Genomic DNA, 26,525 nt, shown 5'->3' with positions numbered 1-26,525 from the left:
ACCCAGAGCCAACACAACTACTAAGTGTCTAAGGCAAAATTTGAAGTCAGGTCTTCCTGACTCCAGGCCCAGTGCTCTAACTACTACATCACGTACATGTCTTGATCTCTTTCTCCTCAATTGATGGTATGTGTTTGCAGGGGAGTGTGTCTCAAGGGTGAGGGGGATGTGTTTTACTGTTAGTCTTACTATGCTAATACAGTAAATGTCTTAGCTTTAAGTGACTTGTGTCCTCTGGCTGATTAGCAGATTATTGAAAGGTAAACACATTGATGTGGACTTGTGAGCTTTAGTTTTAAGACTTCCATCAATTTGGAGTAGCTGTCTTTTAGGGGACCTAGTCTAGGACCTGTGAGTTGGAAAGTACTGTTAGGAAGATATATATATGTATAATACTTATATTATTAAATCCAGAGTTTGTATATAGTAATATGCTAATGTGACTCTGTCCTGGGTCCTCTCCTTTTTTTTTTAATTCTAGATTCTCTTTCTCTTAGTTACCTCATCAGTGACTGTCGGTCTAATTATCATCCCTGCTCAGATGCCTTACAGATCTAGAGATCATCCCTAGTCTCTCTCTTGACATCTAGTCCTACATCATCAGCTGCCAGTGAGACATTTCAAAATGGATATCATAGAGACATATCAAACTTAACATGTCCAAAACAGAATTTATTATTTTTGCCTCAAACACATTCCTTTACAAAAATTCCTTTTTTCTATCAAGAGCACTCCCCTTCATTCTGTCTCCCAGGTTAATAACCTCAGCATCATATGCCACTCTCCACTATCTCATCCCACATATCAAATCACTTATTAAATCTTGCTGTTTCTGCCTTTACAATGTCTCTCTCATCTATCCCTCTCTCACTACTCACACAGCCACCCCCTTAATTTAGGCTCTTGTTACCTCTCACTTGGACTATTGAAAAAACTTGCTAATTGGTCTTCCTGCCTCAGGTTCCTCCCCCTTCCAATACATCCTTCTACATGCCTGCTGAAGTGATTTTTCTAAAATGAAGGTCTGACCTGTCACTTTATTTTTCAATAAATATAGTGGCTCTCTTTTAGTTCTAGGATCAAATATAAAATTTTCTTTTTGTCTTTTAAAGCCCTTTAAAATTTGGATCTAACCTGTCTTTCAATCTTCATTATACATTGCTCCTTTATCTTATTTTCTATGGTTCGGCCAAAATAGCTTTCTTAATCCTCCTTACACATGACACTCCACCCACATACTTACCTTTGCACTAGTCTTGTCCTAAGCCAGAAATGCACTCCTGCCTCACTCCTTGCCTCATGGAATTCCTCACTTCCTGCAAGACACAGCTCAAGCACTACCTTTTGTAGTCCTTGCCCTCCCTTCTAATTATCTTTTATTTAACTATCTTAATTATTTTGTATTTATTTTGTGTATATATGCATATTACATATGCATATACCACCAGTTCTGCTATAAAACTTGTTTCAAAAATGCTAATTTGTTTCAACTCAATGTATTAGGGAACATTTTGAGCATAACTAGAATTTTGAGTTTGCTTCTGTATAAGAAAACTGTACCACTTCACAGTAAGTCACGAGCTGCAGTCCTCCAATGCTCACTTCCACAAGCAAACTTCAGGTCTTTGTTAAGGTAGAATGCCGTATTTATTGTATACCTATTGGTATAGTAGGAGCTGGGAGCAGAGAAAGGTTGGTCTGTGTCATCCCCACTTCCTTCTCCCATGGCCTCTGACTGGAATTGCAACTCTGCTTGTGAAGCCTTGGGTGCTAACTGAGCAGCAGCCCATGGCCAAGAATGCCCTGCCACTATTTATTGTAGTATTTATGTATTTCTTCACCATCTAATGTATATAACTGTGCTGCCATTTTTATTAGGTGTCTGTTTTTTTCCCCTACATACACACACACACACACACACACACATACATACATACATATATATATACCCACACACACACATCCATGTTGTCTTTCAATAGAATGTAAGGCTGGTGAGAGTAAAGAATGATTCATTTTTTTTTGTCTTCCAGTATCTATCATGGCACCTGGCAAGTAGTGAGTGTTTAATAAATGCTTATTGATTGACTGTACTATGCAAATATCATTTCTATGGCTTATGCATATGGGAGTGACTTGGTTAAAGAAACAGAGAGAACTGTCTTAAGAGTGAGCAAGTGGGAAAAACTCAATGGCCTCTTGCTGGGACGTTAGAAAATAGATCATGAGGGGAAAAAATTTAAGAAGCCCTGTTTTAGATGACTATAAGGTCCCTTCTAACTTTGAGCTTCTGTGGTGTTTATCAGATATGTAAATGAAGCAAAGCTCAGAGAGCTAGCTGATATTATAGATGATAGAATACCAATTTAGATTATTTGGACAGGCTGGATCACTTCTTCAAGGAGATATTTCTTCTTCGTTACTCTGTTAGTGTGAAGGTGAATGTTGTTTTCAGTAGTTCAAACCCTTCCCCTCACTCTGTGCAAGGGGGTAGAATTTTTGTGTTTAGTACAAGTAAGGGTGTCTGGTAGCCACAGAGGAGGGTGGCACCTGTATGTTAGCAGGTATTGATGCTGCACTACAAGCTGGGAGCACAGGCCTAACAACTTAGTGCAGCTGTTTCCTCTACCTCATCAGCCACTGAGACACATACACATAAAAAATGCTTCTAGTTTTTGAGGGAGAAAAGGAGTTTGAGTTATGAAAAATAAGGAACCGGTGGTTTCTAAGTTAGTTTTAAAAAATTTAATAATGCATATATGTTACAGCTAAATCCAAACTCTATTGATACTGTTGACAATAATGTGCTTCCTAGCTATAGTTTGAATGTTAACTGGTACATATGCAAAATCTATATGTTTACGCACTACGTTATATTTTTAAAAATCTCATGAAAATGAACTTCCTCTAGGTGGCAGAATTACTTCTTCAAAATGGAGCTGATCCATTATTTAGAAATGATTATGGAAAGTGTGCCTTGGATGAAGCTAGTGACCCTCGTATGAAACAACTACTTGAACAATATGCGCATAAACCCAGAAGTTATCCTAGAGTTGGTAAGTGTAAACTGCATCTCATCACATAGATACAGAATTATAGAAATTTTATTTTAATTTTACCTTGTAAAGTTTGAAAAAATATGCAGTGATTTGTTATTTTTTAATTATCTTTATACTGTATACACTTGTTTTCTCCTGCGTAAGACTATAGGTGATTAAAATCCAAGGACAAAAAATTTGTTTTAGGTGATGCTTACCTGTTGTGTTTAGACCCCTGGTGAAAAGTTTGCTAAGTTTAGTTCCTTTTCAAATTATGACATGTAAAGTAAAATGATGTAATATGAACTATATAATTAGTTGTATTCCCTTCATGAACATTTCCCTGAGTTAATTTTTTTTAATTACCTAGGAATTCTTTCTATTTTTTTTATCCTTCCCATCCATTTCTGTGTCAAATTGCAACCACAAAGAGAATAGCTCACAGTTGTAATATAAGAAGATGGGACATAAATGATTTAAATGCATGAGCGTATTCTTTATTCTGATCTATATGTACCTGTTAGATTTTTTTCACTCATGTGTCAGACTCAGATTAAGTAGAGTGTTATGTGATAAAATTAATTCTTTCACTTTCAGAAGTGAAATTGTTTCTTCATAGAATGCACTTGAATACAATATTCACTATTTTGTTAAAGTCTGAAATTTTTTTGAAAAAACAAAAATATGGTACTTTTATTTAAGGGGCTCACATTCTAATGGCTAAGGCAAACAAGCAAATAACTGTATACATGTAAGATATATATAATGTAAATGGGAGTTAATCTCAGAGGGATGGAGGACCATTGAGAAGAACTTAAAAAGACCTCTTGTAGAAGATGGGATTTGAGTTGAGTCTTGAAGGAAGTCAAAGAAACCAGGAGGTGGGGATGAGTAGGGAGAGCAGGCATTGGGGACAGCCAGTGAAAAGACCATACTTGTGCAAGGAGGTCAATGCCATCGAATTGCTGGGTACATTGAGGAGAGTAAAATGTAAGAAGACTAGAAAGGAAGGAAGACGCCAGGTTATGAAGGGCTTTAAAGCCAAATAGAGGATTTTATATTTAATATTGGAGGTTATAGGAAGCCATTGGAGTTCGTTGAAAAGAGGACTAAGGGCCAGATCTAAGCCAGGAGGAATTATTCATTCAGCTATCCATTTCAGGAATCCTGTGCCTAGATTGTGTATGTTTGAAGAAGAAAAAAGCTTCACTTCAACAAGGGTGTATTTTTTTTTTCTTATTTGGGGCTGCTTATGTAACAGTCTAGCTCAGAAGCATCCAGCTCAGAGATGGCTGTGCTAGTACCCCTAGACTCCTTTTGGGGAAAAAAAAAACTTCTGATGAGAGATTGCATAGTGAAAAAAAAGCACATTTATTCTTAAAGCTTGAAATGACCTTTGGGGTCATCTAGTCATAATCCCTTATACTTTACAAATAAGGAAATTGAGAAGAAGCAGGGCATTTATGCTCAGCTCCTTCATGTCTAGCAGAATAACAGCTGATGTTATTGCATATATATATATAAAAAATTTGTATTTTTTACTCACTAAAGCCTGGAAAAAATCTATGTGTTTGTATACAGGTATATACTATGTATCTCAGAATTGAAAAGGATCTCTGAAGTTGTCTAGTTTAGTCAACGTCTAAACAGGAATCCTCTCTACAACACCCTATACATATGCCTAATTTCTGCTTGGAGACTTCTGGTGAGAGGGAACTCACTACCTCCTGTTGCATTCCACTTTAACTGTTAGGGAATGAGCCACTGAGAGCAGAATAACCAGCTTTCCCAAGAGCCTTTGCTTCCAGATGTATCACCATTTTGTACCTCTAGATTAAGGTATTATAAAAAGAGATGGAGTGATACTTAGATTAGGTTATATAGGGAAAATTAAGTTTATTTTAGCATCAGGAGGGCACGTAATGATACTAATTCCATGTGCATTATAGGTGTTCTATCTTACCATACCACCCATTAAAACACTGTAGTTGCTATACTGGGTTGTTACACCTGCTTTCTTCTTCACAAGCATATGTACTTTGGAGGGGATAATTTTTTTAATCCTAAATATAATTTTTATATTTATTTTTTAAAATTTATTATTTGTTTTTAACATTCTTTTAAAATAAATTTTGAGTTCCAAATTCTCTCTTGTCCTTCTGCCACTCCTCCACCCATTGAGAAGGCAAGCATATATTAATTATACGTGTGAAATCATACAAAACATATTTCCATATGAGCTATATTACAAGATAGAGCAAGAAAAATAAAGAAAAATGAAAAAAATTGTACTTCAGTTTGCAGAGTTCATCAGTTTTCTCTGAAGATGAATAGTATTTTTTATTGTGAGTCCTTTGGAACTGTCTTGGATCATTATGTTGTAGCTAAGTAGCTAAGAGTAGCTAAGACTTTCACAGATGATCATTGTAACAATATTGTTGTTACTATGTACAATGTTCTTTCTCCTGGTTCTGCTCACTTCACTTTGCATCAGTTCATAGAAATCTTCCCAGGTTTTTCTGAAAGTATTCTCATTATTTCTTTTCTTTTCTTTCTTTTTTTTTTTTTGCGAGGCAGTTGGGGTTAAGTGACTTGCCCAGGGTCACACAGCTAGTAAGTGTCAAGTGTCTGAGGTTACATTTGAACTCAGGTCCTTCTGACTCCGAGGCCAGAGCTCTATTCACTGTGCCACCTAGCTGCCCCCTCATTGTTTCTTATGACACAATAGAGTTCCATCACAATCATATACCACAACTTGTTCAGCCATTCCCCAATTGATAGGCATCCTAGAAGTGATATTTTTGATAGGTATCACAAAATTGAAAAAACCCAAACCAGCACAATCTCTTCCTATTTTATTTTGAACCCAGTTCAATGTCCATCTGCACAACCAAATAAATGAATAAAAACCTCCTCCTTTCTGTCCTCTTCCCTCTGTATCTATACATGCCAATTCAACAGGCTCATTGTCCCATTGAATATCAATATTTGGGCATGGCATATTTTTAATCTCCTTTGTTTTTTTAGGATAACTTATTAGATTGCTTGCTTTCACATAGCCTGACAGGCTTATATTTATATACACACTGAGACACTGAATTAAAATCCTATCTCAAACACTTACTAGCTGTCACTTAAGGCAAGTCAAGTAAGTGCTCTCAGCTTCAGTTTCCCTATCTGTAAAATGGGAATAATAATAGCACCAACCTCACAAGGTTGTTGTAAGGATCAAATGAGATAGTCCGTGTAAAATGCTTTGCAAATCTCAAAGTGCTAGCTATACACATTACTATATATGTATGTATTACAACTTGTGTTCAACAATTCAACAAGCCTAATATTAACCTATAGACCAATTTGATATACATTGTAAATCAAAACACAAGGAAACAGTTCCCTTAATGTAAGAAATGTTTAATTTAACCAGGAAAGATACAGTTATGAAATTGACAGTGTACTCGCTCCTCTAGAAGCTTTCTTGTGTTATAGTCTCAGTTGAATGCAAAGCCGGCCCTCAGACTAGTTAATATTTAACATCAACCTCATATTTTTGGTAGTTTGGTATGGCACTGAATAAGCAAATTAATTTAGGTAGAATTTTCATTTTTATTATATTGGCTCAGCCTACCATGAACAATTAATATTTTTCCAGTTGTTTAGATCTTTTTTCATTTGTGTGAAGTGTTTTACAATTGTGTTCATATAGTTCCTGGGTTTGTCTTGGCAATTAGACTCCCAAATATTTTATATTATCTACAGTTATTTTAAATGGAATTTCTCTTTCTAACTCTTGCTGCTATACTTTGTTGGTAACATATAGAAATGCTGATGATTTAGGTGGGATTATTTTATATCCTGCAACTTTGCTTAAGTTGTTAATTATCGAAGCAGCTAGATGGCACTGTGGATAGAGCAGCAACCCTGGATTCAGGAAGACCTGAGTTCAAATGTGGCGTCAGACACTTGACACTTACTAGCTGTGTGACCCTGGGCCTTGCCAAAAAAAAAAATGTTGTTAATTATTTCACGTAGTGTTTTGGTTGATTCTCAAAGTATGCCATCATATCATCTGCAAAGAATGGTAGTTTTGTTTCCTCATTGCCTAGTCTAATTTCTTCAATTTCTTTTTCTTTTCTTATTGCTAAAGCTAACATTTCTAGTACAATATTGAACAATAGTAGTAATAATAAGCATCTTTGTTTCACCCCTGATCTTATAGGGAATGCTTCTAGCTTATCCCCACTATAAATAATGCTTGATGATGGTTTTAGATACATACTACTTATCATTTTAAGGAAAGCTCCATTTATTCCTATGCTCTCTAGTGTTTTTAATAGGAATAGGTGCTGTATTTTGTCAAAAGCTTTTTCTGAATCTATTGAGATAATCATATGATTTCTGTTAGTTTGTTATTGATATGGTCAATTAGCTAATAGTTTTCCTAATATTGAGCTAGCCCTGCATTCCTGGTATAAATCCCACCTGGTCATATTATATTATCCTCATGATAAATTGCTGCAATCTCTTTGCTAATATTTTATTTAAAATTTTTGTATCAATATTCATTAGGGATATTGGTATATAATTTTCTTTCTCTATTTTGGCTCTTCCTGGTTTAGGTATCAGATTTGTGTCATAAAAGGAATTTGGTAGAAGTCCTTTTTTGCTTATTTTTCCAAATAGTTTATATAGTATTGGCATTAATTGTTCTTTAAATGTTTGGTAGAATTCACTTTGGTAGAATTCCATCTGGCACTGGAGATTTTTTCTTAGAGAATTCATGATGGGTCATTCAATTTTTTTTCCTAAAATGGGGCTATTTAAATATTTTATGTCCTCTTCTGTTAATCTACACAATTTATGTTTTTGTTAATATTTATCCATTTCACTTAGATTGTCAAATTTATTGGCATAGAGTTGGGCAAAATAGCTCCTAATTATTGTTTTACTTTCCTCTTCATTGGTAGTGAATTCACTCTTTTCATTTTTGATACTGGTAATTTGGTTTTCTTTTTTTAAATCAAATTAACCAAATGTTTATCTGTTTAATTTTTTTTTCATAAAACCAGCTCTTCATTTTATTTATTAGTTCATAGTTTTTTTACTTTCAATTTTATTAATCTCTCTTTTGATTTTCAGAATTTCTAATTTGGTGTTTGATGGGGGATTTTAATTTTTTTCTTTTTCTAGCTTTTTTAATTGCATGCCCAATTCGTTGATCTGCTCTTTCTTTGTTTTATTTATGTAAGTATTTAGAGATATAAAATTTCCCCTAAGTACTGCTTTGGCTGCACCCCATAAGTTTTGGTATGTTGTCTCATTATTGTCATTCTCTTTGATGAAGTTATTATTTCTGTATATTATTTTGATGAAGTTATTATATTATTGTTGTTTGACCCACTTATTCTTTTGATTAGATTATTTAGTTTCCAATCAATTTTTAATCTCTCTTTCCATGGTCCTTTATTATATGTAATGTATCATGATCTGAAAAGGATGCACTTAATATTTCTGCTTTCCTGCATTTGATTGTGAGATTTTTATGCCCTAATACATGGTCGACTTTTGTGTAGGTGCCATGTGCCACTGAGAAAAAGGTATATTCCTTTCTATCCCCACTCAGTTTTCTCCAGAGGTCTATCTTATCTAACTTTTCTAAAATTCTATTCACCTCCTTAATTTCTTTCTTGATATAGGTCTAATTAGGGTGCTGCACCATCAGTATGGTTAGCACCACAGGGTGGAATTATTGAAATTTGTGCTGAATCAGCCAGAGTGACTCCATTGTTTCAAGTCTTGCTTGTCTTCTGGATAAATGTCAATCAGTCTGTTGGGAGAGGTGGTATGTACTTTGATCCCATCTCCTTGTCCCGTGCATTACCTGCTCATCAGTATGTTCCGCCCTGTGGTATTAACCATACTCATGGTGCAGCGCCCTAATTAGACCTATATCAATTCTCTTTCATCAACTCTAACATTCCAATCTCTGTTACCTATAAATGTGGGAGTTGGCTTGGGGATTCATTCTTTGCACTAGGGGAGGTACTGTAAACATAAGCAGCATGTAATTCCTGTGAGGACACATGAGAGAAAAACCTACAAACAGATACTTTAGCCAATGAAGAGTTCTGCTCCCTAAAACATATCCATAGCCCACAGACTTTGGCAATTCAATATAGTCACTCTGTGGGTATGCAGATGGTAGAGTGCTTACTTTCACCCTCCTTATCATAAGTTCCTTCCATGAAGAGTTAGACTTTTGTAAAGAAAGGCAGCTAAAAACTACAGGAAGGGCTTCCGCGTAAACACCACAGACAAACCATATCTATAAACGCATAATAGTACGAGGGCCTTGGTTCCTACAGGTAACAAGTCATGACATGCACATGACTAACATAACAAGCAAAGTTACAATAGGTGAATAAAGAAACCCAATATAGCAGTAGCCCTAGGGATGTCAAGTTGTCTTGCAGTGTCCATGATCTGCAGGGGTCTGATAAGTACTTCCTGTGCATCTCTCAAATAGCTGCTTATGAATCAGGCAGGTCTGTGGAGGCATTTCATTAACCATCTCCAGGTTCCAGGTCACTTGAGGAGATTTTCTAGATAATGCTGCTAAGTCCTGCTAGTATTAAGACTATATAATATAGTAAACTGTAAAAAATCTAATCAGATTGACTCTCCTAGTAATTAGTTCATGTGGTGAAAACCCATTCAGATCTTATGGAACCAGTCCTAATAACAACAGGACTATAAGAACACCAAATGAGAAACCCATAATTCACCTGAAATTTCATAGAATTTCAGTTTTTACATAGCACTTATACCTTCTGTCCTCACCCAGACCTTGTATCTGATATGGACAATGCCACCTGTAGGCTGAAAGAGGAATCTTAAAAGAATCTGTGAGTCCCTGACTTGGAAAATGAGCCTTTCTGTCCTTTAATATTATCTGAGAGAGACTTCAAATTATGAAAACAGGACTTCCAGGAGACAAGATGGCAAAATAAGCAGTAAATTGCTGTCACTCTCCCACATTCACCTCCAAATAACCAAACAACCATAAAATAGTGCCCCAAAACAAATCCTGGAACAGTGGAACCAACAGAAAGATGGGGTGGCGTCGTCTTTTAACCCAGGAGAATTGGAGGATTGGCAAGAAAGGTCCATCTCACTCAAGTAAAAGAGCAATGCAGTCCAGGACAGGAAGTGGCCCAACAAGCCAGCAGCAAGCCCCACCTCAGCAAACCAGCAGGAGAACCTGAGCCCCAGTGTGGTGGAGTAGGCAAGTGCCAACACCAGGACTCCCACATGCTTTTGCATAGCCAGGGAAACTAGCACACTCCAGCTCTAAGAACCACCATGTGCTTCAAACAGCTCCAGGCAGGCATCCTGTGGTGGTTGGACCTCAGAGTGCTTCAGCTTTGCCTGGGTCTAGCATCTTATGGCAGCTGGACTTCCACGGGCTTCAGCAAGGCTCAGGGCAGGCAGGCATTGCCCAGTGGTTAGACTTTCATGTGTTTCAGTATAGCCCCAGGAAAATGCAGAAAAACCCTACCAGGCCTCAGGGCACTCAAATACTACCACTAGGACCCCGGCTCAGCACCAGGTAAGCTGCCAGAACCTCTACAGCCTCCAGCAGCACCAGCCACCCCCTACCCCACCCCCACAGCACAACAGCCCCATGGACCTCAGGGCAACATCAGTACAGCACCAGGTAAACAACCAGGGCCTGCAGTCACTAGCACAAGAAGCTAGAGACAATGCCCCTTCTCCCCTGGGTGCAGAGCTCAAATTTAAAATGAAAAAGGCAAAAAAAAAGGGGATCAGGCAGAGTGATAAGCAGAAAACAACAACAACAACAAAAAGAATCTGACCATGGAAAGTTATTGTGGTGACAGGGAAGACCAAGACACAAACTCAGAAGACCACAATGTCAAAATACCTATCGGTAAAACCTCAAAGAAAAACAGGGAGTGATCTCAAGCCCAGAAAGAACTCATGGAAGAACTCAGAAAGGAGCTTAAAAATCATATAAGAGAGGTAGAAGAAAAATAGAGAAAAGAAATGAGAGTGATGCAAGAGAATTATGATAAAAGACTCAATAGCTTAGAAAACTGCTTAAAAAAGTAGAATTGGCCAAATGGAAAAGGAGATAAAAAAATCTGTGGAAGAAAACTCCTTAAAGAGTACAGTTGGCCAAATGGAAAAGAAAATACAAAAACTAATTGAGGAAAACAACACCTTAAGTTAGAATTGGGCTAATGACTCTATGGGACATCATGAATGAATCAAACAAATTCAAAAGAATAAAAAAAATGGAGGAAAATGTAAAATACCTCATAGGACAAACAACTGACCTGGAAAATAGATCCAGGAGAGACAGTATCAGAATTGTTGGACTAGCTGAAAGCCATAATCAAAAGGAGGACCTGGATAGCATCTTTCAAGAAATTATCAAGGAAAACTGCTCTGATATCCTGGAGGGACCTGGCAAAATTAAGCACAATATATGAAGGGGAAAAAATGCTCATTCAATATAATAGAAGGATTTCAAGCCTTCATAAGGACAAAACCAGAACTAAACCAAAAATTTGACTTCCAATATCAAGACGCAAGAGAAGCATTAACAGGTAAAAAAGTAAGACAAGTACAAAGGAAGCATGAAGGAAAATATTATACATGTCCAGATAAAAAAATGAATGCAGATCGAAGCATATTTTTTCACTTACTTTATTCTTTCTTGTGTTTTTTTTTTTACTTTTGATCTGTTTCTTCTTCCACAACTATGATGAACATGGAAATATGTTTTACATGATGGCATATGTGTAACTATATCAAACTGCTTACCATTTTCAGAAGAGGGGAGGGGAGAGGAAGGAGGGACAGGAAAAATTTGAAACTCAAAATCTTATAAAAATGAATGCTAAAATTTTTCTTGATTAATAATGTGGGAAAAATAAAATACTATTTAAAGCAAAAGGGAGATGATGACTTAAAATTTCTTTACAAGTATTAATACATTTCTATATGTAAAATCCTTAATTCAATTTTTAGAACTTATTTACTAAAACACTCAAAGCCTGTATTTTCACATTTGAGACACTAGGAAGCCAGTCATGTATGTATGTATGTGTGTATGTGTGTATGTGTGTGTGTAGTCTTTAGGTTTCTTACAGTTTAATCTCATTGCTTGCTCACAGTTTACTATCCCAGTAAAATTTTTATAACATCATTATTTTCTTTTCAAAACTCTTTTATGTTTTCACTCTATCCCTCTCTTTGAGGATTTACATATGATCTTCATATCATCCTGAAAGAATGAGATACTTTTAGAGCCTAATGTGATACATGAATATATAACTATTAGCAAGGGGATGGCAAGCCAAAGAACTAATTTACTTAAATGCTCAGGATATGGAGTTAACCACAAATTCAGATTAAAAGTAGTAAGATCTTTCATACTTGCATCCTATTATACTAACTCATGTTTTAGTATTAATATGTTAATTAATGTTTAATATTTTAATGACAAACTTCCACTGTTCACCTGCCTTGATAGTATACATTTGCTGTGAAAGGAAAAGAGAGAGACATGGTTATGATGAACTGAGGACTGTTCCTCAAGGGCACAGACTGATCTGACATGATCCACAACAAAGGAAAACTCCCTTAGTTCTATTTGATTCCATGAACAAGTCCTATTTAATAGCTAATCATGTAGCAAAGTTCCATATTTATTCATAGGGTTTCAAAGCCAGGCTCAGAATTTACCAGATGGGAAAATTTCCTGTTCATAGAGGAAATAACACAATGGGGAAACTGAGTCAAGCCCTCAGTTTGCCCAGACATAGACATCCAACTGTAGCAGTCCTCCACCCACATTTCCTTCAGGCAGTACATGGCATTCCCCTTGAATGGGGGACTATTGACTTAATAGCAATTAAGACAATCATACCTGAAATCAGAACTCAGAATACCGAATTCAAGTCCCATGACAGTTTGCCTCAAATAGTGAAATTACACTAATCACAGCTTAGGACTACATTATTAGCACTTTTCTCAAGTTTGCAAGAATAGTTGACAATGCACATATGTAAGGACATCTTATTTACTCCTCATTTATCATATAAAAATAATTACATTCTGGGGTTTCACACATACAGTGAATACATGATAGTTGGCTTCATACCCCCCAAAAATGTTGACTACAGCAAGCCTCCCATTTGTACTACCTGTTACCTCCTGAAACAAAATGAAGTCTTGAATTCTAAGGTCTATTGTTACCAATTTGGCTCAAGGATGCAACTCTAATACATACTACTTAATTAACAGGTACAATTTAATAATTTTGATAAGTGATAACTAAGTAATATATCAGATAAAACTCACTCAAACTTATAGGTCCATTTTATAACTTGGTGGTGAATGTTTGTGATGAAAGGAGGAATCCTAGTTTTTCAGTAAACCAATTCATTATTTTAGAATTTTGCAACACTTAGCAACTTCTTTCACAGGGCTAGTAAGATTTTATGACCTTTCTCTATCCTAAGGAACTTGGCAAGTTTACAGTTAAGGAGATTTTACAAAGTCTCTCTCTTTATTTGTACTTTTCCCACACAGTAAGTAATTATTATTCTTCCTTTTAAACCAAAATACATTCAATTAAATACTTGTAGATTTTAACTTGATGACAACAGCCTCTAATAACTTAATTTCAAAGTGTCCATATTAAAAGAGGAGCTAATTTTCTAATGATGCAGTAACATCATTTTCTTGATAGCATTTCTTATATACTGGTTTCCCAAATCCACAATACAAGAAAATTTAGAAACATAATAATAACATATACAATACATGAAATAAAATTTACTGCCAGTAAGATGACAAATTCAGTTGAATTAATCTCTGAATTATCCTACATAGAAAATCATCATCTTACCACTTTTGGTTTTCTATATTAATTGCATTCAAGACCAGTATAGTGTAGTTGTGATCCAATTGTGGTTTAACAAAATTTATTTTTATAGTTTCTAAACATATTTTTAATGTCAAATATTACCTGTTTTTTCTTTTAAGGCTTGATTTACTTATAAAGGGTCAAAGATCAAAATTATCCTACCAGGAGAACACATCTCACTTAAATGAGGTTAGAATGAATTCAATCACATCTGGTTCTATATTTAAAAATGGAATCATATAGAATCTGAATTTTCCCAAGGGCCATTCACTGCTGACAAATTATAGGGCCAGCTACTTTCAGTTAACTCAACTGACAAAGATTTAAAGTGACAGGTGTGTGTTTTCAACCCTCTTTAATCAAGTTAGAGCATTTTTTATATGAGTATAGATAGCTTTGATTTCTTTGTCTGAAAAATGCCTCTTCATGTCCTTTAACCATTTATCAATTGGGAAATGACTCCTATAATACATTTGACTCACTTCTCTATATATTTGAGAAGTGAGGCTTTTATTAGAGAAACTTGCTGTAAAAAAAATTTTCCCCATTTTCCTGCTTTAAGGGAAAAACTTTTATTGGTTTTACTTCCCCACAGAGAGTCTGACAGTCCTCAGAGCTTTGGCTTTTTAGTAGGCTCTCCAAAAGGAGATTTCTTACCCTTGAGGGCTATGTCTCTATTTGAAGCCTCTAGGTTTAGATAAGCCTTATAACTCACTGCTTAACCTATGACTGCTAAACTCTATCAATTGGCAACATTTTAGAGGCTGCCCTTCTAAGAAGCCAAAATGAGGTCGCTGGGTCTGAGTACCCTCCAGTTTTCTCAGCACCAAGGTTCTAGTTGATCTTTCATGCAAACGAATGGGAGGAAAAAAGGCAAAGGAACAAAAACCTAGGTAAATCCTACTTCCAGGCATTGCCCTTTCACTCAATCCTTTGTTTCAAATTCCTGCCTTTGTTATGTGAGGAAGTTGTGGTTTATTAATATTGGTAGTGACTGCTTTTTAATTAGGGAACGATGGAGGAGTAGCCTTTTTCAAATTCCAAATATATAATTACAACTTTCCTACTTTATACAGGGCAGTTAGGTGGCACAGTAGATAGAGTGCCTGGCCTAGAGTTAGGAGGACCTAAGTTCAAATATAGCTTCAGACACTTACTAGTTGTGTGACCCTGGGCAAGTCACTGGGCAAATAGGGCAAGTTAACCCTTTTTGCCTCTGTTCCTCATCTATAAAATGAGCTGGGTGAAGAAATGGCAAACCACTCCAGTATCTCTGCCAAGAAAACACCAAATGGGGTCAGAGAGAGTTGGACATAACTGAAAAGACTCAACAACAACAATTTTACTATATTAAAAAAGCTAACCTTTGTGTATGTGTATGTGTGTATGTGCCTGTGTCTGTGTCTGTGGTGTCTGTCTTCAGTTTTTCAGTACTTTTCTGGCCGTTAGCTTTCTCAACATCTACCAGACATAGAAATGGAAAAAGGTTTCTTTTCTACTCCCTGCTTCTCTGCAGGGCTTCTTAAACTGTGGGTCACAACCCCTATGGAGTCGTCTAACTGAATGCAGGAGTCACAGAAAATTTAGTAACAATAAAAGGTTTCTGAATGAACAACGATCAAAAATTAATTCAAAATCAGCGCTTGCCTGTGTTGTATTGCACAACTTCACTGCAACCTTGGTTCTGAACACACAACGTGCACACTTTACACTATACATACTATCATGCCACTCAGTGCCAATGAAGGCTGCCAGAAACTTCTTGGCTCAGATTCGAGATTATTGTATGTTACGAAATGCAGTGTTTTTACTGTACATACAAAATTATTCAATGAATTTTGGCTTGGGATTAGGACAGAATTTCCAACAATTTCTGAAATGGCCCTAAACATACTTCTGCCATTGTGTACTATGTATTTATATGAAGTGGCATTCTCAGCATTGACAATTATAAAATCAAAATATCGCTCAACTCTGAAAACTATTGAAGATGCTCTGCGTCCTGTGGTATCAAATATTCCACCAAGATTTAATTCTTTATGTAAAAATAAACAAGCACATCCATTTCATTAGTACACAAATTTGCTTTAGTCTTTAATAAATGGTAAAATTATATATATACACCAAAGAATTGTTTTAAAATAAATTTCTTTATGATTTATTGTTAGTAGATATTTAATTTGTATGCCTACATACCCGGGGTCACATAAAAATTTCTCAGGGGTCATGAGTAGAAAAGTTTAAAAAGCCCTGCTCTGGGGAACCGTATTTTGTCACTGTAGCTTTTACAAGATGTTGTATCTTAGGTTTTTGTTGTTGTTTTGATAATCATTAAAGTTTGGGGAGAAGACACAGAACTAGCCTGATTGTCCATTTTGGATCTCCTTTTGGTTCTACCTTATTCCCATTTCTACATATCCTAGAAAGTATGGCATTCCACTACTTTTACACAGGAGACGAATTCTCTTTCCGTTGACTAATTTACCAATGACTTCTTCCTTTAAACTGATTGTCTTTTTCCATACTAATACTTCAACTATGTATGAAAGGGTTAATTAAGCTTCATAGTATTTATGGAAATGTGATTGCTGTTATGAAGAAGATTAATGAGAAATTTAATTAAATCTGTCCCTAACCAATTATTTTCTCTTTGAAATACTTTAGATTTATAGTTTATGGATGTTTTGTGATGTTTACCTAATCTTGGCATCTTTTCTCACTTCTTTTTTTTTCTTGTCACTAAACTAATCAGTACCAAAAATTAGGGAAAAATTTTTTAGCATTCCCATATTCAGGGATAGATACTTTAAAACAGAGGTTCTTAACTTTTTTTTTTTTTTTTGTATTTTGGACCCCTTTGGAAGTCTGGTAAAGCCTGTGAACCTCTATGTGTTGGCGCCTACATTCACAATTGAAAGAAATGTTAAATTTCAGTTAGAGGATGGTAAAAATAAAGATGTAATTTGTTTTCCCATCCAATACATGAACCCTCTTAAGATCTATCCATGAACCCCAAAGATCCTGAAATCTGTCCTCAAACCTACAAAAGATCTTATTTCATCAATATAGATACTCCCTCTAGCAAAACATTCCGGTAAAACATATAGGGGAGTGTCCTGACAGTCAGGCGTGCAATCTGGGAATGAAGGCGTGGTAGGCCTGGACTTGCTCCTTAAAAATGCAGGATGGGGAAGAATCAGTCAGAGAATGAGGCCTCAGGGCTGGAGAGTACTTCCAGTATGAGAAGTCCAGGAGAGGTCTTCATGAGTTGCTGTGGCAACAACATCAACAAAAAGCCACCTGGTGGCTACCATTCTGGTGATGAGACTTTTGTTTGTTTGTTTTTGAGACTGGTTCTCTCTGTTTTTTCTAGGCTAGAAATGCAGTGGCTACTTGTGGGCCTGATCCCAATATTGATCTACATGGACGTTTTAACATGCTCCCTCTTTCTGATCTAGGCTAGTTTTCCCCCTTTTTAGGCAAATTAGTGGCTCCACTCCTAGAGAATCACTCTATTAATGATAGGCTCAGTGTATACACCCAATCTGCTTTAGTGCTATTGCAGCTCAGAACTCCAGAGCTCAAGCTATCCATTAACCTCATTCTTCTCTATAACTAGGATTTTAGTCTTGTGCCACCATGCAGGGTTGAGATTTTTTACATATAACTAGTCTGGGCATTTGATAACAGACCTGTATAACCAGGTTCGTATGAACCTTTCCAGTTTGTCAATACTTGGCAGAACTTGGGTTCCTCTAGTGTTATAGCGTTTGAGAGACCTTAGTTATTTCCATTCTATGATAGCACACTTGTGGAGAATTTTAGCAGAGTGCTCAAAATATAAAAGTAAAAAAGAGATGATAAAGTTATTTCTGCTCATTGTTATCCCAGGGAGCACTGATCAAGCTATTTTTCTCTCTAGTTTAGCCAAGTACATTAGACTTTTAAAATATGTGAGCCTTGCTATAGGAAAATTCAGTATATGAAATTTGAACTTATAGAACATATAGATTAAGGGATTCACATCATTAGCTTTATTGTATTTATTAGCTTTATTTATTTATTTGCTCAAATTTTTTTTAAAAAATAGGATACATTGAAGAATTCCTTTAAATAGCATACTTGCTTTTAAGTAATTTAATGTATGATTTGAACAACATACAACTCTACCATTTGTTGTGTCATTTAGATGTACCTATGTAAAAATGCTCTTAATTCAAGATCTCATGTGGGTTCTACCCAATTTTAGCCTTGCCTATTGTCTTATATTTCTGGTTAGTGCTTTATAAAGAAGTCTTTTCATTTCATTATCCCAAGATTATATTTAACTCCTAATGAAGCTGAAGATTAGAGACTGTGGGAACCTTGATTGTATATGCTGATTTTAATATCAAATATATTTATATAATGTCATTGAATCCTGCTGGTTTTATTCTTGTTTTCATATAGCTAATTATTTTTGGGTTTCCAAAGGCTAGACTAGTCTGGTTTTTGAAAGACTGGATATATTTCAGAGGATGGCTTCTTTTTGACTCACACAGCTATCACCTTAGTTCAGGCCCTCATCATCTCTTGCCCAGAATATTACAACAATTTCCTAATTGGTTACCCCCATGCCTAAACTTTTTCCCCACTCTACTCTTTCCTTCATACCACTGCCAGACTGCTTTCCCTTAAGTGCAGATCTGCCCATGTCACTTCCCTACTCAATCAACTCCAGGGGCTCTTTGTTGCCTTTAAGATCAACTATCACCTCCTTTATTTAACTTTTTTTTGGGGGGTGAGGCAGTTGAGATTAAGTGACTTGCCCAGGGTTACACAGCTAGAAAGTGTCAAGTGTCTGAGACTGGATTTGAACTCAGATCCTTCTGACTCCAAGGCTGGAGCTCTATCCCCTGCACCACCTAGCTGCCCCTCTATTTAGCTTTTAAAGCCCTTCATGGCCTGGCTCCAGTCTATCTTTCCAACCTCAAAGAATGTTACTCTGTGTCCCACATTCTGCAAACCAAACTGACCTTTATCTCTATTCCTCATGCAGAGCCCTCCATCTACCATATTCTTCCCCTTTGCATTATTAGCTGAACTCCATACCTGGAATGCATTCCTTCTTCATCTCCACCACATAAAATTCCTTTTCCTTTGAGACTTAGCTCAAGGGCCACTTTCTACAAGGTGAAGTATTTCCTGATACCCCCTTCTTCCTAAACTACATTGTACCTAACTACTTCATTTTCATTTGTATTTATTTTCCCTATGTTATTCTATATATACTTAGATATGTACTTGCTTTCTCTCCCACTAGAATGTAAACATATTTTGAGTAGAGATTATTTTATTCATTGTATTTGTATGCCCAGTACATAGCATAGTTCTTCACACTCAGTAGATCCATTGTAAATGCTTGTTGACCGACTGATTGAATGATTGACTCTCTTTTTGTTTATAGAACAAAGAAACAGAAGTGAACTGTTATGCCCAGAAGATACATACCAGCACAAGGTAAATCTGTATTTAGGAATAAACCTTTTCCTAGTGATATGCTTGCTGGTTGTTTTATGATTTGCCAGAAAGAAAGAGGACAGTTCTCTTGATGCATTCTTCAGAAACAGAGTGCATTCAACCTCATACAATAGACACTTGTGAGTAATTTTATAATGTCACAGTAGTCCTGTGTACATTGGAGCATTTTGTGATACTAGTTTTGAAAATGGTTGAACGAATGAAGCAGGAGGGATCATCTTTCTCTTTGTTCCCTTGATGATCTGAAAGGCTTCTGGATCACTTCAAGTTTCCTTTGGTTTGAGGGCAGCATGTTATCCAATGGTAACGATCTCTTGGAGATTGCTGTTAGTACTTGGGGTTGTAGGTTACAACGGTCAAAAGTACCCTGGTCTTCTTTTGGCAGGTCCTTTTTTAAAAAACTGATTCTTTTTATTCTTTATACCACATTCATTTTCTCTTATGCCCTAATTGCTCCGCACACACACGTATTGAACATTCCCTTGTAACAAAGGAAAGGAGTTCAGAAAAACCAACTGATAGAATTATGGTGTTTGACGGACAATTTCATTTCTGCCCTCCTTTAGGGTGGGTGTCAGCTGCTTCAGAACATTGCCTTCTTCTTCCTGCTCTTCTTCATCTATATCCTTCTTCTTTCTTATCCTTTTCCTTTTCTTCTCATCTCTTAAATCTAAAGTGATGAGTGGGAGGAAGGATTCTGATTCATGTTGTGTGCATGATGACTTATCTTCTTTGACAGTGAGGAAATCAAAATTATTTGTATCATTTAATAATTGATGCTATTCTGTAATCGAACCTATTCTGTGTTGTTGTTTAGTAATTTTTTGGTTGTGTATGATTCCAGGCCCTGGGCTCAATCTGCTGTGCCACCTAGCTGCACCTTGTCTGTATTACTGCTTCATTTTTGTCAAGCCACGTTTCTCCATTCTTGAGTTATGCTCAGAAATGTGGTTTTCCTTCAGAGTTAGTTTAAAGGTATGGTTGAAAGCAAAAGTTATCATTCATACTATTAGTCCCTGGGACATCTGCTTATTGTCTGTAAGCTCCAACCAGCTTAACCTGGTGCCATTCCTCCAAAATATATGTCTCCGTCCTTGTCTGTCCTTGTACGGAGATTTGATCTCCTCCAAGGGGACAACAAGGCTAGTGGTGCTGATCCCCTAACAAGGATTACAAGAGGCAGATGAGTCCCATAAAACAATTAACATTCCTTAATTGTCAGAGAGGGATATGATTAGCCCCACCTCAATGCCAACTCACTTTTCTTAGTATAGCCAATTATAATGTTCCCTAACTACCCAGATCCCCTCTTTTCCTTCATGTCAATTAAAAGGGTCTCCTGATTTTCATTAGGGTCACTGGTCTTGCTGAGGTGACCAGTCTGACCCACTTCGTTAACAGTTATATGCATCACTGCTAATAAGGTGATTTTGCTTTGAGTATGTACCTCAGTTTACCTTTTTTGAATTCATTCTTGGCAATGGGAATGTAATTCCCAAGACTTTCTTCCTGGAAATATAAGTATGCTGCTTGGAATAAGAATAGCAAATTCAAAACCACTTACATATGTAACATCATATCCAAAGGTAAGACAGAAAGTGGAAGGAACTTAGTGAGTTCTTGAAACTCTTGTTAGCCTTAATGAGGCTCTTCCTAGTCACATCCCTCAACAAGTACAAGTTTTTTACCATTCACTGGGTGGCAAGAGTCTGGATCAAGCCTGGACCTTCAGGAATGAGGCCTGGTAGTAGCTGAGTGGCAATGACCGAGGGGTTCCTGGATGAGCGAAGGAATCCCAAGACAGAGTATTTGTGGTTGATATCCCTTTCACATAATTATACTTTGGAGAATTTATTATGCTTGTATAGACATTTCTGTTTATTGTAAACTACTCCAGAGTATCTGGTATATCTGCTACTCCACATATTCTTGGATGAAATTACATGGGAATGGGAAAGTGAGAATAAGAATATATTTAAAAAGATAGTTTCTGAGGACTTCATGCTGGTAGAACTGATTCTCATTTTTCATTCTCATAGCTGTGCTGGAGTGGGTTTATTTTGATTTGGGTGAAGGACCATAGTCTCATTTCTAGTACAAGTCTCTTAATACTCACTTTTTTTTTACTTTTTGACTGAACATGTAAAGGATATTAAACATATAAAGGAAGAACCTGGGCAAGATGAACAAGATTTTAGGAGAGGAGACCTTTATTTTTCCTTTGGTGCTAATCTTGCTGTAGAATATATAAATACCCCCATTGATACTGCATTTGAGACATTCTGACATTGATATTATCTCCATGGTAGAATATGAATAAGTAACTTTGCCCTGGGTGTCCTGGCTTTAAACCACATTAAGTATGATTGTCGCATTTGAGGATAATGGATTAAGTATGGCTGTTTGTACACCTGAATCACCCTTAAAGTTGGTCTATAAAAACCGTAGCAGAAAGAATTTGAGATGGAGAGGAAAAAAAAGCTAAGATATATAGAGGAAAGTTGGAAGGGGAAGCAGAGAGAGTGAGAGCTGAAAGACAAAGACAGGAGGGAGGAGATGCAGACTCTGGTTCTTTGGAGAGAAGCCTGCACAGACTTTCAGCCCATTCAGAGAATCTTCTGGCCTCAAGAGAGGAGGGAATATACATGGCTCTAGAAATGTCAGCCATTGGAGACAATGGCAGAGCAGTATGAATTCCTGGGCCAAGCCCAGAGATGCAGAAATGAGAGCCTTTGGCAGTGGACTGGCAGTGATTGGGGGGTGCCTGAATGGCTGGGGAAATCCCAAGGCTGAGTGAGCTTCTTAGGTATAGAAAGAGTTTCTAGACCATACCCACCTCCTGAACCAAGACTTCTGAAGAGCAGAGGAGGAGTAAATGGACAATGCTAAGTTCCTGGAGTAATCAGAGGAAGCTGGAGGCCAAGCACAGACTGGAGCTGAGGAGGAACAAAAGAGGTAGTCTTCCAGGTAGGTAGGTGGGTGTAAGAACCAGTGTGTAAGAACACCAGACTTGGACCTCAGCTCAAAGCTTGCCTCAAACACTTATTAGCTGTGTGACTCTGGGCAAGTCATAGACTTCTCAGTTTTCTCACCTATAGAATGGGGATAATTATAATGCCTCTCTCCAAGGGTTGTTGTAAGCAAAATGATTTGCAAACCTTAAAGTGGTAATGCTAGCTATTATTATTATTATTAATTATTACTAATACTGTTAGTTACAATTCTGGACCTTGTCCTTCTGTCAGATATGTAGACTAAACAGGTACTGGGGTGGGGGGAAGGAATTTTGAAACTGTTAATGCTTACTCCTCTTTCTTTTTGGAGGGGTAGGAGGAGAGGAACTCAACCACAAGGTAATATTATGTCTAGAGCAGCAGTTCTCAAATTGTGTTCTAGGGACCTCTGGGGGTCAATGAGGTCAAAACTATTTTTCATTTCACATTACTAAGATGTTTTCATTTCCAACATGATGAATATCAATAAATATAATTAATATAAGCAAAAACACTGTGGAATCTTTAACGATTTTGGAGTGTAAAGGGATCCTGAGATCAAAATGTTTGAAACTTGCTGTTCTGGAGGAATGTATAGGTCCCAGGAGGAGCTAGGGCTCAATAGAGAGTGAAAGAGAGTTGTCTTGACTCTTTATGGGCTTGGATGTGAGTCCTTTGGGTTTTGTGTTTTCAGCAGGATGAAATAAAGGCTGTCCTATATGTATTATTAGCCTGAGGGATTACACGGGAGCTGATGGATCTTCTACCTTTTCTGTAGAAAATCAGGCATAAGCAATGTTTGATGTTTCCAAAGTATAACTGCATGGGCTCTAGATTGCCCCCCACCCCTGCAAATACCTTACTACAGGGAGGCCCTGGGTGAGGGTAAAACAAGCCAAATTCTGGTGTTCTTAGGGGGAAATCCTAGGTGGTACATGAGCCAAAGAGCGATTTGTGATAAGCTCCCCCACTCTTGAGGGTGAATCTAGTCTAGTCTATATAAACCAGAGCTTCAGTTCTAGATCACCAGATCCTATTCTGAAGATTAATTATTGTGTAAAAATTACCCCAGGTTCTTGAAAACTATTTCAGTTTAGAGTGTAAGCTCTCACAAGTTCTACCATACTAAAAAGACTCCAAGTAGTCCTGATAACAGACTGTCTACTGTCCACAAGGACAAGCCTAAGTGCAGAGAGGCTGGCCACTAAGTCTTGAATTCATGAAACCCATGAAACAAACAAAAAGTTGATATTCAGCTCTATGCATCCCTCACTTTCCCCTTCTTCAGTGAAAGTGGCAAGAGTGGGAAGGATATGAAGAACAAACCAGGTTTTGGACTATGTTTTAATATCAGTTTAACGGTTGGTACTCTAAATGTGAAATCTTTGTTCAACAATTGCATTGACATACTACTAGAGGAGTGGAATCATGCCAATTTGGACGTTCTTGCCAAAAGATTTGAGGAAGTTACAGCTAAATGGAAGGTTGCTTTGTGGGTTTTCCTTGCAGAGGGGCATATAAAGGAGTGGGCAGAGTTAGTTTCACTGTGTGCCCCACAGCATGAAGACAGATAATTTCATGGGATACTCAATTGTCACCTTGAAATGCTCTTGTTGAGTACCAATGAAAAGAGCATCATAATGAGAGATGCAGCTTAGATATCAACATCGATTGAAGAGTGTGGTGCCCCTCAGTCTGTAGTTTGCCCACTCCTCAGCAGAGCTTTGGATTAGGAAGGGAGAAAGAAAGGGGCCGCAGGAAGTAATATGACACAGCAGCTGCAGCAGAGGAGCGCTGCCATGCAAGTAGGAGAGAATGGCCCATGGGGCATGATGGCTCCTTGCTAGGGCCCACCACTGGATCTACTTGTCTTGCTCTGTAAATAATGAGTAAATAGTGGTGGGAAGAGTGCTAGACTTGGAGTCAGGAAGACCTGAGTTCAAATCCAGCCTCAGACACTTGCTAGCTATGTGACCCTGAGCAAGTCACTTAACATCTGTCCATGTCAGCTTCTTCATCTGTAAAATGAGTATAATAGTAGTCCCTCCTCATAGGGCTATTGTGAGGATCAAGTCAGATAACAAGTAAAGAGCCTAATTTCTTCTCCCTTTCTTTGGAATGGATGATAGCTGTTTCAGGACACTTTTTCTGCCCATTCCCTTCTGTATCCTTTTTCTTTTCTTACCTTTCCCCCCTTCTTCCCACTCTCCCCGCCCAAATCCAAAGTGATGGGTCCAAAAAAAAAAAGATCCAGTTGCTATGTGTGTGTGTGTGTGTGATGACAACTTGTCTTCCTTGATGTTCTCTTGGAAATGTAAATATACCATTTGGAATAAGAATAGCAAATTCAAAACCCTTTGTGACATAAACATAACATGACATGGATATAACACATCCAAGTTTAAGACAGAAAGTATAAAAAACTTAATGAATTTTTGCCACTGTTGTTAAACTTGACCAGGCGCTTCCTGGTCATATCCTCTAGAAGTTCAAGTCTTTTGCTCCTCACAGAATGGCAAGAATCCCATGGTCAAATAAGCTACTTCTGTGCTATTCTCCTTAAAGCAAAGACTAGATACTGCCAAAATAAAAGATGAATGAGACAATGTATGTAATTACAATAGCTCCAATTTGGCATTCAAATAAGATTTTGAAAATGGGACATAGATAAAGGAAAATATGTGAACACAGGCTATTGTCATTTTCTGTGGAAATTTAACCAACATAAAGCAATCACAGCAATTAGGATGTTAAAAAAGCCTAGAAACTGCCTTAGCCAACAAATACGTCACTTCCTTACCAGGCAAAGAGACATGGCAGCCAAGGGTAATAACAGTTTAGAACACAAACTCATTTGTAAAATCTTATAGGAATGGCAAAGGTTATAAAGTAAATAAATATGGTACATCTTATAGGAGACCATGGAAGATTATAAGCATTTTTTTTTAAAATTGTTGTTATTTTGGTCTGTATTTGTGTAGGGAAATCATAGAATCATAGATTTGGAGCTGATAGGGACCTTAGAAGGCAGTGAATCCAATCCCTTTGTTTTCTAGATGAGGAAACTAAGGCCCAGAGAGATTAAGTGCCTTGTCCAGGGTCACAGCTAGTAAGTACACGAAGCAATGTTTGAACTCAGGTCTTCTTGTCTCCAAATACAGTGCTTTATATACTACTCCATAGGATTCCTTCTATCATTGTAGATCAGTGACTTATCTATAATTTATATTATTAGAGAGTGGTTTGGGGGCTGTTCAGTTGTTTTTCAGTCATGTCTGACTCTTCATGACCCCATTTGGGGTTTTCTTGGCAAAGATACTGGATTGGTTTGCCATTTCCTTCATTTTGTAGATGAGGAAACTGAGGCAAATAGGATTAAGTGACTTGCCCAAGATCACACAAAAGAGGAATCTTCCTGACTCCAGGCCTGACACTCTATATACTGCTCCACCTAGCTGCCCCACTTTGGGGGTAAGGTGAAACTAAGGGACTGGCCCATGGTTACAAAGTAAGTATGTGTCAGAAACAGGATTCTGAGTTGCCTCTCATAGAACAGCAAAAAGTAGTGAGTGGAAAAACAAATTCACAGAAAGGTTGGCATGAGATCCAGTTAATCCAGATCATCCCAAGATCATTTAAAGATAAAGTTGGATGGGGACAATAAGCAGATTAAAAAAAGGGAACTGATCTGTTAGCATTTCTATAATTAAATGTTTTTCCATCTGTGACAGTGGCTCTACCATATTAGGACTCTAGTGTCTCAGTCCCTAATATGCTATATAAGAAAATGGAAATAGTGCTAAAGTAATGAAGACAAGAGGACCAGGCCAAGTATACACAGAGAAAATCTATGCTGGAGGCATTAGAATTTTTCAGCCTTTGAGGGATGAAGTCTCCATATATCTGAGAGGAGGGATGATATTACTATCAAAAGGGGCAATCAGGGGAACCTACAAATAACAACCCACCTACATACCCACCTTCTCATCTCTATAAAGCGTTTATGAGAAAGAT

The 26,525-nt window shown here is 37.1% G+C and overlaps 1 protein-coding gene across 10 annotated transcripts in view; it reads left to right on the top strand.

Annotated features, from left to right (window-relative positions):
- The window catches only part of ANKRD31 (ankyrin repeat domain 31), a 178,920-nt gene that overhangs the window by 51,171 nt on the left and 101,224 nt on the right, over window positions 1-26,525 (top strand). For all 10 annotated transcript variants that reach the window (XM_027864206.1, XM_027864209.1, XM_027864205.1 and 7 more), the window contains 2 exons: window positions 2,912-3,056; window positions 19,445-19,497. In XM_027864206.1, coding sequence (XP_027720007.1) covers window positions 2,912-3,056; window positions 19,445-19,497 — 198 coding nt within the window. The remainder of the gene's footprint in view (window positions 1-2,911; window positions 3,057-19,444; window positions 19,498-26,525) is intronic.

This window comes from Vombatus ursinus, unplaced genomic scaffold (genome assembly GCF_900497805.2).
Source record: "Vombatus ursinus unplaced genomic scaffold, bare-nosed wombat genome assembly UNPS02014774.1, whole genome shotgun sequence".
NCBI lineage: Eukaryota > Metazoa > Chordata > Mammalia > Diprotodontia > Vombatidae > Vombatus > Vombatus ursinus.
This window is presented reverse-complemented; position numbering and strand designations above follow the sequence as displayed.